This window comes from Bufo gargarizans, chromosome 1, assembly GCF_014858855.1.
Source record: "Bufo gargarizans isolate SCDJY-AF-19 chromosome 1, ASM1485885v1, whole genome shotgun sequence".
Lineage (NCBI taxonomy): Eukaryota > Metazoa > Chordata > Amphibia > Anura > Bufonidae > Bufo > Bufo gargarizans.
The window spans coordinates 433,011,558-433,026,597 of record NC_058080.1 but is presented as its reverse complement, the minus strand read 5'-3'; the positions used below and the strand labels follow the sequence as shown (position 1 = coordinate 433,026,597).

Here is a 15,040-nt window from a genome sequence, read left to right as displayed (position 1 = left end):
GAAGCTTAGCCTGTTTGGGTTTCCATGGAGACGCGACGCTTCTATGATACTGAGAAGCGACAGGAAAGATACACTAGTACGGTATGTATCATATTATATTCATCTATCATTACTCATAATCTCTCATGGACTGATCATCAAACTTTATTCATTCATACTTTAACTCATTTGTATTCATGAATGAAAGAATATATATATATATATATATATATATATATATATATATATACACAGAGTATTATTCTATTGTTTGTGTGATTTTTTTCAGATACGAGGTGTGGCCCCTTACTGCTAATGGCTCATTAATATCAATGCACCATTCATCCCGCCTGATAGTTTGAAGCATTATTCGCTGCTATTTAACAGAAACATGCCTCTGAAAGTTGTGGTGGAGCTCCAGATCCATGCTGTAAGTGTTGATGTATTGTCCTCAAAGATTCCAGGTAATATCCTAGCCATCATGCATCTCATTTCTTTCTCTCTCTAAGGTCACATGCCCCGGAGTCTTCTTGCCGGATAAAGATGACATATTTCTCAGTGTCAGTATTTTGTCCCAGTCTAAAGAGACGAGGTGCCTTCCAGCTGTTTTCCCACTCTTGTTTCATGAAAAAATGAGGTTTGAGAAGGTGAGAAGGACATCATTTATCTACATTTACTGGCGTCATCTATCACCAGCTGTTCCCCATAGCTATGTGCCTTGATGGGGGCCTGTGCCTACCAAAATATATTGCACAGATAGCTAACCTCCAGCACTTCAGATGTGGAGAAACTACGACTCCCAGCATGCTCCCGTCATTTCTATGGAGTTCTGAGAACATCTTGGGAGTCGTTGTTTTACCACAGCTTGAGTGCTGGTCCGGAGGTTAGCCATCACAGGTCTATTTTAAATTTGGCAGATGTGGTATGTGTTGCGTAGACCACTAATGTAGCTCCGTAGTATTCCCTAAAAGAACTAGCAACTACCATTCTGAGAATCAAAGATGTTCGTGAACCTAGAACCACCCAGAATTTTCTGAGATGCATTACTTGTGGCCCAGCGTATAGATATTGCGGAGGTAGTCTGAAAATCCACATGAATAATGCAATGCAATGTGTGAAATAAAGATGTACAGACCGTAGGGTATGTTAAGGATTTTAGAGTCACTGTGCTTTCACACAATTTCATTGAATTAATAGAGCATGGTGTAACTAGTGAATTTCTAAATCACATAATTTAAAAAATATGCCTAAATCCAGGCTCGGACTGGCCTACGGGGTAACAAGTGAATCCCCCAGTGGGCCCCTGAGCAAGGTGGGCCCCTAGTCCTTCATCCCCTGCACAAGTGGCTCATAACGCAGCAGACTGATTGCACTATATATACAGATAAACTTCACACAGTACCTCACCCAGCCTATATTCATATAAAACTGGGCAGATTATTTATCAAACTATCCAGTTTATTATCATAGATGCATCAGGTGGTTGAGAAGACTTCTAGGTATAGAGACAAGCTGGTCAGCATCCCTTCCCCAGAGACCTGGGTAATATTTGCATGCAGCTGTCCAGTGGGCCCCCAGAATTAATGTTAATGGTGTGCCCTAGGAACCCCAGTCCGACACTGCCTGCATCCGTCTGAAAAAAGTTGTAAAGTCATGGCCACTAGGGGTCTCACTTCCACCTAGGTTTTAGTCCACTGCCTGTTGCCAGGCAAGATCCGTCCCTAGTAACAGAGACTCAGAAGACGGCATACAAGAAATATGGGCGTGTCAGAGCTAGCTGAGATTCTGAGCTTGATAAAAAAGAACAGCTTCTCCATAGCTTTTGAAGATTATAGGAGCCATCTGTAAGTGTGATTTCCCCCTCCTTATCTATTCTGTGAGCTCTGGAGCTGACAACAAACACATTGGGAAGTAAGAGAAAGGACGTCAAAGCAGTACAGTGCAGGCAGAGTTCATAGAATGGATACGCTCCCTGCTTCTGAGTGACATGCATCTAGCTGTGCAGCTGAAGAGGGGAATAATTAAGCTGAGAAAGACATTAGGAAAGCCCAAGAACACCTGCTCCTTCACAGTTATGATTGTACAAAGCAGCACAACCATTATGCAAACCTTTTTTGAAAACTCAGGTACGCTTTAAAATTCACAGTATGTCTAGAATCCTCGGCAGATTTGTGACCCTTTTTGAATGAATAATTCATTGTACTTTATTGTGCTGTTTTTTGTCTTTAATCACAGATTGTTTAAAACTAATTTGTTTATGTTCTCCTCTACTTTCAGGTTTTTCAAAAGGCAGTGGACCCAGCAACTGTAGTAGAATTACTAGAAAGTGAGTGACATTAACTGCTAGAGTTGTGATTAAAACGATAATTATTATTTTGCATTTCCACTCCATTTTCTCTTGCGGTACTGACGTGGAAGACAAAAATCCCTCAAAAATAGAACATGTACATTTAAACTAAACCATATAGTAGGGTTACTTTGTTCACTACATACACCTGTATGTACCTATACCAGGGTTGCTCCAACTACACTGCCCCTACCTATATGACTTATTAGGGGATATGGACTTCATTGACTGGGACCTCAACTGAGAAAATCGAAGAGCTTATACAGTACAACCAGCTGATCTGTCCATTCTTATCCTAATGCTAGGGACTGATGAGTATCTTCTCTTGCACAATGTGTTGGCTGGTGCTGGTGATGCTTTGCCACATTATGATGCTGATGGTGCCAGTGGTGTTATGAAAATTCAGTACTTCCATTACTGTCAATCGATATACTTTAAAATGATCAATATTAATTGTCATAAAAAATAGTAAGACAAACTTTGTCAATCTGTTCAATGGGGCTGCTTGAGGAGCATGTGCATGGATTGTGACAAACGCCATTCACGTGTCTAAGACAGTCGCAAAGTGTTCTGCCACAGAAATCTGCCACCCGTGAACATACTTCTGTTAGCATCCACTCAACCACTTCTCCATTCAAAACTCCTTCTAACTGTTCTCATACAATAACGAAGAATGGGGGGCACAGGATCCCCATTTTACTGACTGTTGGGGTCCTAGTGGTGGAACCCTGATCAACCAGACATTTACAACCTATCTTATGGATGGGTGATAAATGGGGATTGTGGGACGACCTCTTTGAACTCTTTAAATTTGACAAAACTGCCTCTTTCTTAGAGTATATTTCAACTTCTCTGACAACAAACATACACATGGCATGTATCAAAACGAGGGGGAAAATGGGGTTTCACTATTTTAACCTCATCCGTTTCTGTAGCTGCCAGACTTGAATCAAGATGCATAAGAATGAATAGAACATGGTTGACCTTCTATGCCCTGGACTAACATGCCCCTAGTAGACCCTAATAACAGAAGTCATAAAATAGGGACAACCCCTCAGGACATCTGCCATATGTGCGGTACATCTCTAAATGTATCATTGTAAGGCCTCCGTTTTTGCAGTCCGCCGCGTGCCGTGAGAACCTTATCCAGGATTTATGTGTGTAGATTTTAATATTGGATATTATTGAAAGTTTTATTTCTAGGCAACCTTAGTTACTGTACCCGTTATTATTTCTATTGCTTTTGGGTGTTGATATATACTGTATTTTTCCACTGAAACTTTCTCTTATTTTCCAGAGCGCACTGCTGGTTTTGAATTAATACAACTCAATGCATTAGGTAAGATTTTACCCTAGAATTCTCCTGGTCGCATTATGTATGCACAGTATATACAATAAAAGTTATTAGTACACAAAGCATATTTTGTCATAGGTGAATATTTCTATGTGTGGTAATTATGTATTGCAAAAGTCAAGTTACTGTAATTTTGGTAATGCACAGCTCACACAAAAACTGTAGACCACTTATTTTCTACCGGTGGTAAACAATAAGGCCCCTTGCAGATGAGCGTGTCCGGATTAGGTCCGGATGCGTCCCGGTGCATTGCGGCAAACCCGCGCGAGTAGGTACGCAATTGCAGTCAGTTTTGACTGCGATTGCGTTCTGTTGTCCAGTTTTTATCGCGCGTGTGCACGCGCGTGATAAAAAGCTGACTGTGGTACCCAGACCCAAACTTCTTCACAGAAGTTCAGGTTTGGGTTCAAGGTGGTGTAGATTATTAGGTGGTGTAGAATTATTTTCCCTTATAACATGGTTATAAGGGCTGGAGGGGTTAAAAAAAATGGATCATGTGACTGGTGATGGATCATGTGACTGACCATGTGATGAGCGTAGTCACGTCATCAAAGGTCCTTTTCCTCACAGATGAAGACAGAAGAGATGCCGGGCTGCGCGAACAAGTGGACTAAGGTGAGTTAAATTTTTATTTTATTTTTTTAACCCCTCCAGCGCTATTGTACTATGCATTCTGTATTCAGAATGCTATTATTTTCCCTTATAACCATGTTATAAGGGGAAATAATAATGATCGGGTCCCCATCCTGATCGTCTCCTAGCAACAGTGCGGGAAAATCGCACCGCATCCGCACTTGCTTGCGGATGCTTGCGATTTTCACGCAACCCCATTCATTTCTATGGGGCCTGCGTTACGTGAAAAACGCACAAAGAGGAGCATGCTGCGATTTTCACGCAACGCACAAGTGATGCGTGAAAATCACCGCTCATGTGCACAGCCCCATAGAAATGAATGGGTCCGGATTAAGTGCGGGTGCAATGCGTTCACCTCACGCATTGCACCCGCGCGGAAATCTCGCCCGTGTGAAAGAGGCCTTACAGTGTAAATGGGACAACTGCCTTAAAGGGAACCAGTGAGGAGAGTCATGCCTCCTGAAGCACAGGAACCATGGAATACCAAAAGGCTCTCTGGTGTTCAATTCTGAAGCACTGCCAGATGAGAAACATAGCTTAAGAACAAGCCGGGAGCGTAAGAACAAGGTGAAGAGTCACGATGGTGGCTCCCCCAATGGCTTCTCCATGTCCGACTTGACAGGTCTATCCGAGCCCACATTTCTTGTAAGCAAAGTGTATTGTTACAAAAATCTGCATCCATGTAATATTTGGTCATGCAGAGCCCCCCGAAGATTAGTACTGTGGCTCCTCTATAACACCTACATTCCTCTATGTCTTAGCACAACTGCATTGGTTAATTTAAAGCTTCTTATGGGCTTTGAAACAAATTCAGCTTTCTCGGTTCATATGTAGGTTGAGATTTTTCCATGTGTATTTGATTTGTGTAATCAATCTTTAGGTGCTCACAAAAGATTTGTAGGTTTTCTTAAAGCATGTCAACAGCTGACTGGTGGAAGTGTCTTTCATCAAAAGGATTAAAGGAAGCCATTTTGTACAAAATGCTAGTTCATCTACTGCTTGAGGCTTATCTGAACCTACTTCAAAGCAACCTTGAAAGAGACACCTCTTAAATTTTTTTTGTATGTTCAAAAGCCAGAGACAGAGATTAAGAACATAATGCTTCTTCGTGATGTGGCATCTGGGAATCATTCATACATTTACACATTCATGAGCATGCCGGGAGGCTTGTTTTACTGATCAAAAAACACATGTATTCTGTTGTAAAAGTGTAAAAAATAATAATAATAATATATATTTAGTTAGCTGTTTTTGGTTATGCATTGAATATAATGTGGTAATGTAGAAAAAGTTGATAATTTGCATACCCGGCACTGAAGGTTTCTTCTAGAAAAGAGCTGTTATAATGACCAGACGATTTTCATAATTGGCCCATCTTTATGTGGACTTCTTTTCTAACTATCTTAAAAAATTCATTCATGTCTACCTAAGTGTTGTAAGATATAAATCCCTACAAATCCTGAAGGGGTTGTACCATTAAGACAACTTATTCCATATACTGTGGACCGCTGCAGCCTCAGCAGTCTCACAGAGCTGAATGGCGGGCTTGCGTGATTGCCTCCTCCATTCTGGCGATGGGGCCCCACGCTGATCAGACACTTTTTATAGTAGAAAAGTCGTGCATTTGTAACATTTCTAGTCGCAAGCTACATTTTACACTGCTTTTGCCAAGTCTACAAAAAAACGGGCATGGGGATGGTAGAGTGAGGCCATAAGCCCCCAGCTAATTCATCATTATTTACAGTAGAAACTGGCATAAATAATGACTGAGATCTAAAGCTGCTAAAGATTTCACTCCGGCCCACGGAGAGCCGGAGGAGGCAGGTACTTTAAGAGGATGCCTGCGCCACGTCATATATTACATGCCTCCTCTGGCAGTGCACGCGCTATCAAGGCCGGTGTAGCACACGCCAGCCTTGATAAATCAGGGCCTTTGTCCTCCAGAATGCACACTTCCTTCAGTAAGGGGTATTTCTAAATACTAAGCCATTGAAAATAGGTACAAAATATTATCCTTATGTTCCAGTCAGCACAAAGAGATAAACTCTTATAGATATAGGGATTACATTTTACTGCTGGAAATGCTACTACTGGAAATATGGGGTGCCTCAGCTGTCATGTATGGGAGGGATTGTTGATGTGTTATATGATGCATTGTAGCTGGTGGTAAATATGGGGCACTGTTAGTGCCCGTGTTGCAGACCGCAAATAGCGGGTCCGCAAAACACAAGAGTTGGCCATGTGAACTTTGTACTGTGGTGCATTACTCTGTACTGTGTGTTGACCTGAATGGGTCCACGATCCGCAAGATATGGCAAAAGATAGGAGGCACGGCCATTCTGTGGGGTTTTGGGTCTTCGCCTCCGCACCACAAAAGACAGGGCATGTCCTATCTTTTGCCGTATCTTGCGGATCACGGACTCATTCAAGTCAATGGGTCTGCACCACAGTACGGAGTTCTCACGGCCAGTGCCCATGTTTTGCAGACTATTTGCAGTCTGCAACACAGGCACGGCGGCCATACGGTTGTGTGAATGGGCCCTAATGAACATATTTCAAGGTCAGAAACCATAAATACAGCTTTGTAAATGATTCAGTGTGTGTATGCCTAACCCTCGCCCTGAACCTGCCTGAATGTGCTATTCCTTAGTTTTGTAGACTTCCATGTAGACGTGGAAAGAAATGGAGTCAATGGGGATTTATCAAGACCAGTGCTTTCTGCTCTGGTCTTGATATCCCATGCCCTGACGGAGGATGCTCCTAATTTATGACAAGGAGCAGGGCTCGTCCACTGCCGTAGATATCTGGCTACATTTATGGCCCTCTTCCCACCAAGGCCCCTTTTGGAAAATTGGCGAGGGCAACTTAGAAAAGGCATTTGCTTCTATTTTTTTAAAAGTCACAAATAAAAAGTTGCAAACAGAACTTTTTAACCCCATTTTTCTGGCACGGGAGATGATAAATCTCGCCCAATGACTTCTGGCTGAACGTCAAGTCGACTTATAATATGAAAATAATACATTGCTAAAACATGCAATAAATAATTATGATGTTAAAAAATCACCTTTTAAATAGGACTGTGCGCCAAGTTCCTAAATTTGGGCCTTGGCAAAATTCAATTATTTTCTGAATACTCCCGATCACCAGAGCCACATATATGGACTATTAGTATGCGGAACATTTGTTTTTGACCTCTTTAGTTTCAAGCAGATTTTAAACATTTAGGATTACATATTTTCTGGTTCAATCAATGATGTAATGTGCACCAGATAACCCTCTGAATTCCCACTAAGAGTCCCTTCAGTGTGCAATAAATGCTGTTCGAGCTCACACTGACCATGTCGCATCCAGACACAAGGTGGCAGAGTAGCCTTGTCTAATGTAAGGTCCTCCTCAGCTTTCTATTCATTCGTCAGCTACATTTTTACTTTCTAGATGACATACTTGAGATAACATATTGATATCATTCTTGTTAATGTGTACATGGTTTAGGATTGTATTACACCAACAGATTATCTGAACAATATCTGTCTAATCAGTTGGTGTGTATTACAAAAGATCTCTGTGTAAACGGCCATCTAACCAATCTTTGGTCAGATAATCTGTTGGTGTAATACAGACCTTAGACAATTATCACTTCTAAATATTTTGAGATTGTTACAATGTATATAGTATAGTGGGGACAGCTGATGGCACTGGGGGGAAGCTGATGGCACTGGGGGGAAGCTGGTGGCACTGGGGGGGGGGAAGCTGGTGGCACTGGGGGGGAAGCTGGTGGCACTGAGGGGGCAGCTTGTGGCACTGGGGGGGAAGCTGGTGGCACTGGGGGGGAAGCTGGTGGCACTGGGGGGGGAGCTGATGGCACTGAGGGGGCAGCTGGTGACACTGAGGGGGCAGCTGATGGCACTAAAGGGGCAGGTGATGGCACTATGAGGGCAGCAGATGGCACGGGGTGCTGGTGAGTTTTTATAAAGAAAAAAGTTATTTTAATTAGTTTTTTTATTAGAGTAGTCGATTAATTGTTGGATTAATCGATAGAATACTCGATTACAAAATAGTCGATAGCTGCCCTAGTTTTGTCCCCCTACTCTGGTTGCCTCAGGGTGGCACTACAGTTGAATTCAGGAATGAAGAAGGCACCTACAGCCACCAGCCAGGTATATAAGTACTTGATGCTCCAAGCTCAGAACACTGGTAGTGTCAGGTCATTCCTTACCTGATTGGCGGCTGTGAGGAGAGGCTCAGGCCCTCCAGAAGGTTTCTCTGTAGGGTCAGTGACCAGTTGTCCCCTGAAGGGGTTGTCTTAGTGTTTAATTCTGATGACCTTGAGACTTTGTATAGTTGAAACATTGCATTGTTTGGTCAATAAACTGAGTTATTAACACCTGGGGAGGGGTACTACGGTTTTTACAATACCTATCCTCAGGGTAGGTCATCAGTATCTGATCGGTGGAGTCTGAGGACCATGTGACCAATGAGCGTGACGGAGCGCCATGGTCTCTTCAAACAGCTGGTCAGAAGGGTTGCTGGAAGTCGGACCCCCACCGATCAGATACTGATAACCCAGACTAAGGATAGGTCATCAGTATTAAACACTTGAACAACCCCTTCTGCATTTTCCAGTAATAGTCTTTTCAACAGTACAAATATATTCCAAAGATAGTTTTTAAAGCGACTGTAATTTTTTTCCTTTTGCTTCACATTACAGATATCAACTCTACATACAAAAGCAGAATTGTATAGCATTTTACTGCTAAAAGCGCCGTCATCTAAGTAATAGCTCACTTTTCTCAGAGGGAACATAATAGGTTGTACAAGAAATAAAATATGGGAAATGGCTCATTTCTCATGAGAAGGCTTCGTTGTGTTCACGTACATTTCATTCTTCTTTTCTTTCCTTTAAGAAGCCCTTTCTCCTAGGAATTAGGTAATACTTGCAATTACCCCTGAGACAGTAACATTCTGATAACCCTGAGGAGGCCGGGTGCCTCATTGTAACTCACATGCTGATTTCTAAGCAGCCTAATAATAATGAATGAATAGTCAAGGCTTCTACCTTCTCTGGAGGTGCACTCACTTGCAGACATTGAATATTCACATTCCTCATTGATTCAAACACTTACAGCCACCTAAAGATTTGTCACCATTGCTGGCATGCCTGCCGTAGTAAAATACTTGATTTCACATGAAATATCTATTCTGGATAAACTTTGTACATTGTATCTTTGCTTTGTTATTCCTCCTAGAAATGTATGACTACATTGAAAGCTAGGTGTGTCTGTACACAGACTGGCACTGTCCCATTAGTGATGGCACTGCTGGCACACCCATTTGACAAGGGGTAACACCCAGTTGTCAATTTTATAATTTATAGGAGGAATGACAGAGGAACAGCACAATGACGAAACGGTAATCCAGGATTGTTTGTTTCTTTATAATCCAAGTATTTACTAAAACAGACCTGTCTGGAGAGGTGACGGGACTGTTTAAAGGGGTTTTCAAAAAGGTGATTGTATACAAAAAGGTAAGACAATTTTTTTGTATATATTCTGTATCAATGCCTGGCTGTTTTCAATATCTCTGATCGCTGTCATTCAGCGGGAACCTTCACTGTTCACTTCTAATGGACAAAAGTCTGCCTGGGCCAAGTGATGGGCACACCGCGGCAGGACTGATTACACAGGACGGACGAAATCTGCAGTGAAGTATAGTGGATTGCATGAGAAATCACTTCATCCACACGCTCCGGAAATGTAGAGAGGCGAAATCTACTGTAAAATATCCTTATGTTACACACGGGTCTGTGGTGCATTTGTGATAAATCCACTAGCTAGATTTGCTCAGAATTTTTCTATGATTTCGGTGGCTTAGTGGCCATTGTAAAAACTGCAGGATTTTAGGATCTTTTTTAAAATATAGATAGTGGCATGACTCAAAATGGCACCCATCAACCTGTCCTAGAATTTGAGCAGGACATGGCCTTCACCCTCCTACTCAGCTCTGCTCTGCAAGTGGTGACAACCAGTCCTGCTCACATTCTACGACAGGTTGCTGGAGGCCATTGGAAATAATAACCGGAGAACCCCTTTAAAATAAAAACTTGATTTATACAATAGATCATTTTCTAAGAACCCATTCCCTTTAAGTTTCTGCTTTAATGGTAAAAATAAATGGATTTTTATTGTTTAATATAGTTATGAAATAGCCTCAGTTTTGAGCTCAGATCACTTTCTAGCTGCTTATAGACTCTTGTTCTGGTGTTACAGGTGAGGATGTTCTAGCCACCTACAAAGAGAACCATCGAGACTTCTTATTCCCTGAACCAAAGCTGACTCCTCCGTATCCAGGAGTAGACCGGGAGGTGCTGATGAAAACTGTACCTGGCTTCCCGGTGAGTGGTTCTGTTTTAATTCCATTTTATTGCTAATTATCACAGTAAAATAAATTAGATTTCTGTGCTCATCGATTTGCTTCTTTAGATGCATTAATATAACTTTTAACTCCTTGAGTGGCGTGAAAAGGAAGAGTGATCTGTATACAAATCAGCCAGGACTGATCTTCTGACAAGCTTCACAACAATTTTTTAAAGTCTTGAGGACTGTCAGGTGGTCCCATATATGTACCAAAAGTACAGGGCCTCAAAGCAATATTGACAATGGGTGACAGTCTACATTGAGAAATCATTCCATGCTTTATATATCTCTGTTGGGGAACCCTGTTTTCTGACTGTCTATAGTTGTCACACTCTTGTGTGGGAGGAAAACACCACACCGAGCATACGAGGGAAAGGAGATACCAGAATAAGGCCTGGAAACTAGGGAAGGAAGATAGACATCTCCTAGTGAAAACCTAACTCCAGTCCTGACAGACTACCAGTATGAACAGGCCCCAAAGGTAGGCAAGTTCATACACCGGATACCTAGAATCCTATCTCATCCTATAGGACCCTGGAACTAGTGTTAGGACTGAGTCTACCTGAGTCTACCTGTTCCTTCAAAGGAAAGGATGAAGAGGAGCCTCTCTCAGGCCTAATGACAAACAACAGGGAAAGGCAACACACACATGTAAATAAACAAAATACAAAAGGGAAAGGAAACACTTATCTTCAATGAAGCTTTGGTAGCACCAGGAACTCAGCCGGGAACCAAACACAAGCTAACCACAAGTCCAACAGAAGCTATAAACTGCAAAGCATAGTGGGAGAAACAACAATAAATAGAGAAGGTAAAATGACCACAATAGCCACACCTGGGGAGAGAAAGTGTGGCAAGCACCAGAACCAACACAGACGTAATTTTATCCAAAAGGAAAACATGTCAGATCAAGCCATGTGTTGCCAGTCTCACAGATCTCCTGCCACCTGTCGCGCAAACGTCCGTTTGTCTCGGTACGTCCGTGACAATAGTAAAACCCCAATGGTAAAACCTGCCAATGGATTTATACATGGTTAATATTGGGAGCTGTATATATCTGTTTGCAATGAGCTCCCCCTAGGGGCATATATAGGTAGCAAATTGGTGGTTACTTTAGTTAGATCACTGATCTGTTCTTTAAATAGAGGCGAGGGATAATTTGGTTTAAAAGGCATCTGTCAGCAGATTTGTACCTATGACACTGGCTGACCTGTTACATGTGCACTTGGCAGCTGAAGGCATCTGTGTTGGTCCCATGTCCATATGTGTCTGCATTGCTGAGAAAAATGAAGTTTTAATATATGCAAATTAGTCTCTGCGAGCAATGGGGACGTTGCCTTTGGCCTCTTTCACACTACAGTATGTCCATTTCAGTGTTTTGCGGTCCGTTTTTCACGGATCCGTTGTTCCGTTTTTTGCTTCCGTTGTGGTTCCGTTTCCGTTCTGTTGTTCCGTTCCGTTTTTCCGTATGGCATATACAGTATACAGTAATTACATGGAAAAAATTGGGCTGGGCATAACATTTTCAATAGATGGTTCAGAAAAAACGGAACGGAAACGGAAGACATACGGATGCATTTCCGTATGTGTTCCGTTTTTTTTGCGGACCCATTGACTTGAATGGAGCCACGGACCGTGATTTGCGGGCAATAATAGGACATGTTCTATCTTTCAACGGAACGGAAAAACGGAAATACGGAAACGGAATGCATACGGAACACATTCCGTTTTTTTTTGCGGAACCATTGAAATGAATGGTTCCGTATACGGACCGTATACGGAACGCAAAAAACGGAATGCAAAACGGAAAAAAAAACGGTAGTGTGAAAGAGGCCTTACGCCTAGAGGCTCAGCAATCTTTGCAACTGTTGTGTCCTCTGCACTTTAATTGGCTTTAGGAGAAGTCAGGGACAGGCATCATCATGTTTACAAACTACCTGGCCCCGTCAATCAAAGTGCAGAGGGCGCGGCAGTTGCAGAGAGAGCAGAGCCTCTAGGAGTAATGGCAACGCCTCTGTTGCTCCTAGAGGCTAATTTGCATATATTAAAACTTCATGTTTCTCAGCAATGCGGGCACATATCAACATGGAACCAACCCAGGTGTCTTCAGCTGCCAAGCGCACATGTAACAGGTCAGCCAGTTTTATATGTACAAATCTGCTTACAGATGCCCTTTAAGTTCATGCAAAGAAGGGTTGCAGCTCAGGGAGTGTGTCTCTTCTATTGCAGCTCAGTGGTATGTTCTTTCTAAGGTATGTACACCTTCTGCTGCAGCTCTCTCCCTGTAGCAGTAGTTATGGCTGGTGGCAGTTGAAGGATGGCTGGGCCACTCAAGGACCTTCACAGAGGTTTCTCTAAGTCAGTCCTGTGTTGTCTTGGATCGTGTGCGACCATGCTCCTCCAGCTCAGTAGGTGGACATGCACATTACTATACAGATAAGCCACCAGAGGTGCTATTTTAAAGTAAAGGGAATATCTTGCATCTGAATTTTTTTTTTTTGTAGAAAGCAAGTCTATAGGTAGTTTTTCATGCTTAATTATTTTTAAAAATAACATTTAATGTTGGCACAACCCTTTTAAGTCGGCTTTTGAGAGATTCAGAAGATTGTATGTCCTTGACTGGACAGAAGTGTCACATTATTTACTGCGGTAATTTTTCTCTTCCAAGCAGTGCTTACAACTTAATTTACTGCCAGCTTGCTTGACCTCAGTCATGCCACAGTTGGATATCATGGTTTGGTGGCTTATTTAATGAGATGTTAAATCATTGTACCGTTCCATCTGAGAACTGAAGAGATAAGCATAGTGCTCTGTCTGACATTTATCTGTCTAAACCATTTTTGTGCCTTACTTTTCTAAAACGTAAGCAGCGTAGATAGAAAGCTTATATTGTTAGCATACTCCAAATGTGATACCAAGAGTTCTTCAAAAATGGAACCAATATGATTTGGGCCCTGTTGTCACTTCTCTTAGAATGTCCATGACAATGGAATAGAAAAATGACAAAAAAACTAAACCTCTAAACATAAAATTAGTTGAAAATTAATGAGGGGCAGCACATTTTATTTGCCTTTTTTCTGACTCGATTCCTAACTTTCATATTCAAATTGAATATTATTCAAGGACATATGTCTTTTAAAAATGCAAAAATCCAATCATTTTTGCGGTTCTGGCTTAAAACAAAATTCCAGGGGAATTTATCAAGCCCTGCACTCCAGAATTCTGACTTCAAAAAGTAAAAAATAGGGCTTTGCGACTTTTTGGGCTTATATACACAAATATTTTGTGTCATTTAGTATTTTTACATCACTGACCTCAGTAATGCATGGGTAGAAAGTGTGTGGTTAGTGACATTCTCAAAAAATCACAATCTCATTTCAGTAAAGGAATGTCATCTCAAAGACAAGTGTTAGACATTACAGTTATCAAACATTGTATGGCTGTGCAGACTCCTTCAATACTGACTTTAAAAATGCCCCTCAATCGTCAGTCCTCCCCCTTTAAATCTGAGGATGAATTTTATACAGTTTTGAAAGTTTTCTTAAGTTTAAACACTAGATTGAAGTTATCATCTAGAGCAATGTTCCTCAACTCCGGTCCTCGGGACCCACCTACTGGTCAGGTTTTCAGGATTTCCTTAGTATTGAGCAGGTGATATCATTAGTTTCAATGCATCAGGACTTACCACAGGTATTCATTCTCTGGGATATTCTCAAATCATGACCGGTAGGTGGGTCCTGAGGACTGGGGTTGGGGAACATTGATCTAGAGTAGCGATCTCTAACATGTGACTTCTTCATCTGTTGCAAAAGTACAACTTCCATCATGACTTGAGCAACGGGCTGCCAGGGCATGATAAAAGTTGTGGTTTTGCAACAGCTCGAGAGGCACTGGTTGGAGAACACTGTTGTAAAGGTTCTCATATCTTAGAATGGTGCATGTTTTATGATTGCATTGTAGTGCCCTGTCCTTGAGTATCACATCAAGATGTTTCTCTGATAATTAGCAAGTTACATTGCTTGCCAACTGCAATGTCAGCTGCTACCTTCCTATTAAGAAATCTATTTTTTAAAGATACAATACAATATGATTTGGAGTATTATTACTTGCAGTGTGTCTGACAGCCTCATGGAGTTTGACATGTTCTCCCACCTTTGACGTGTGCATTAAATGTTCAGCAACTTTGTAAACACATTGCAATACTAAGCATACATATATACATACATACACAGTCAAGCCACATTATTATGACCACCTCCTACTTTAGACACGTATCTAATAACGGAAGTCACGTGGGGTGAGCTGGCTTGGTGG

General features: G+C 41.7%; 1 protein-coding gene across 2 annotated transcripts in view; it reads left to right on the top strand.

Annotated features, from left to right (window-relative positions):
• Window positions 1–33: 33 nt before the first annotated feature.
• The window catches only part of SPATA6L (spermatogenesis associated 6 like), a 33,670-nt gene continuing 18,663 nt past the window's right edge, over window positions 34–15,040 (top strand). For both annotated transcript variants that reach the window (XM_044272063.1, XM_044272054.1), the window contains exons 1-6: window positions 34–81; window positions 269–409; window positions 489–626; window positions 2,257–2,305; window positions 3,624–3,665; window positions 10,580–10,704. In XM_044272063.1, coding sequence (XP_044127998.1) covers window positions 371–409; window positions 489–626; window positions 2,257–2,305; window positions 3,624–3,665; window positions 10,580–10,704 — 393 coding nt within the window. In that variant the 5' untranslated portion in view covers window positions 34–81; window positions 269–370. The remainder of the gene's footprint in view (window positions 82–268; window positions 410–488; window positions 627–2,256; window positions 2,306–3,623; window positions 3,666–10,579; window positions 10,705–15,040) is intronic.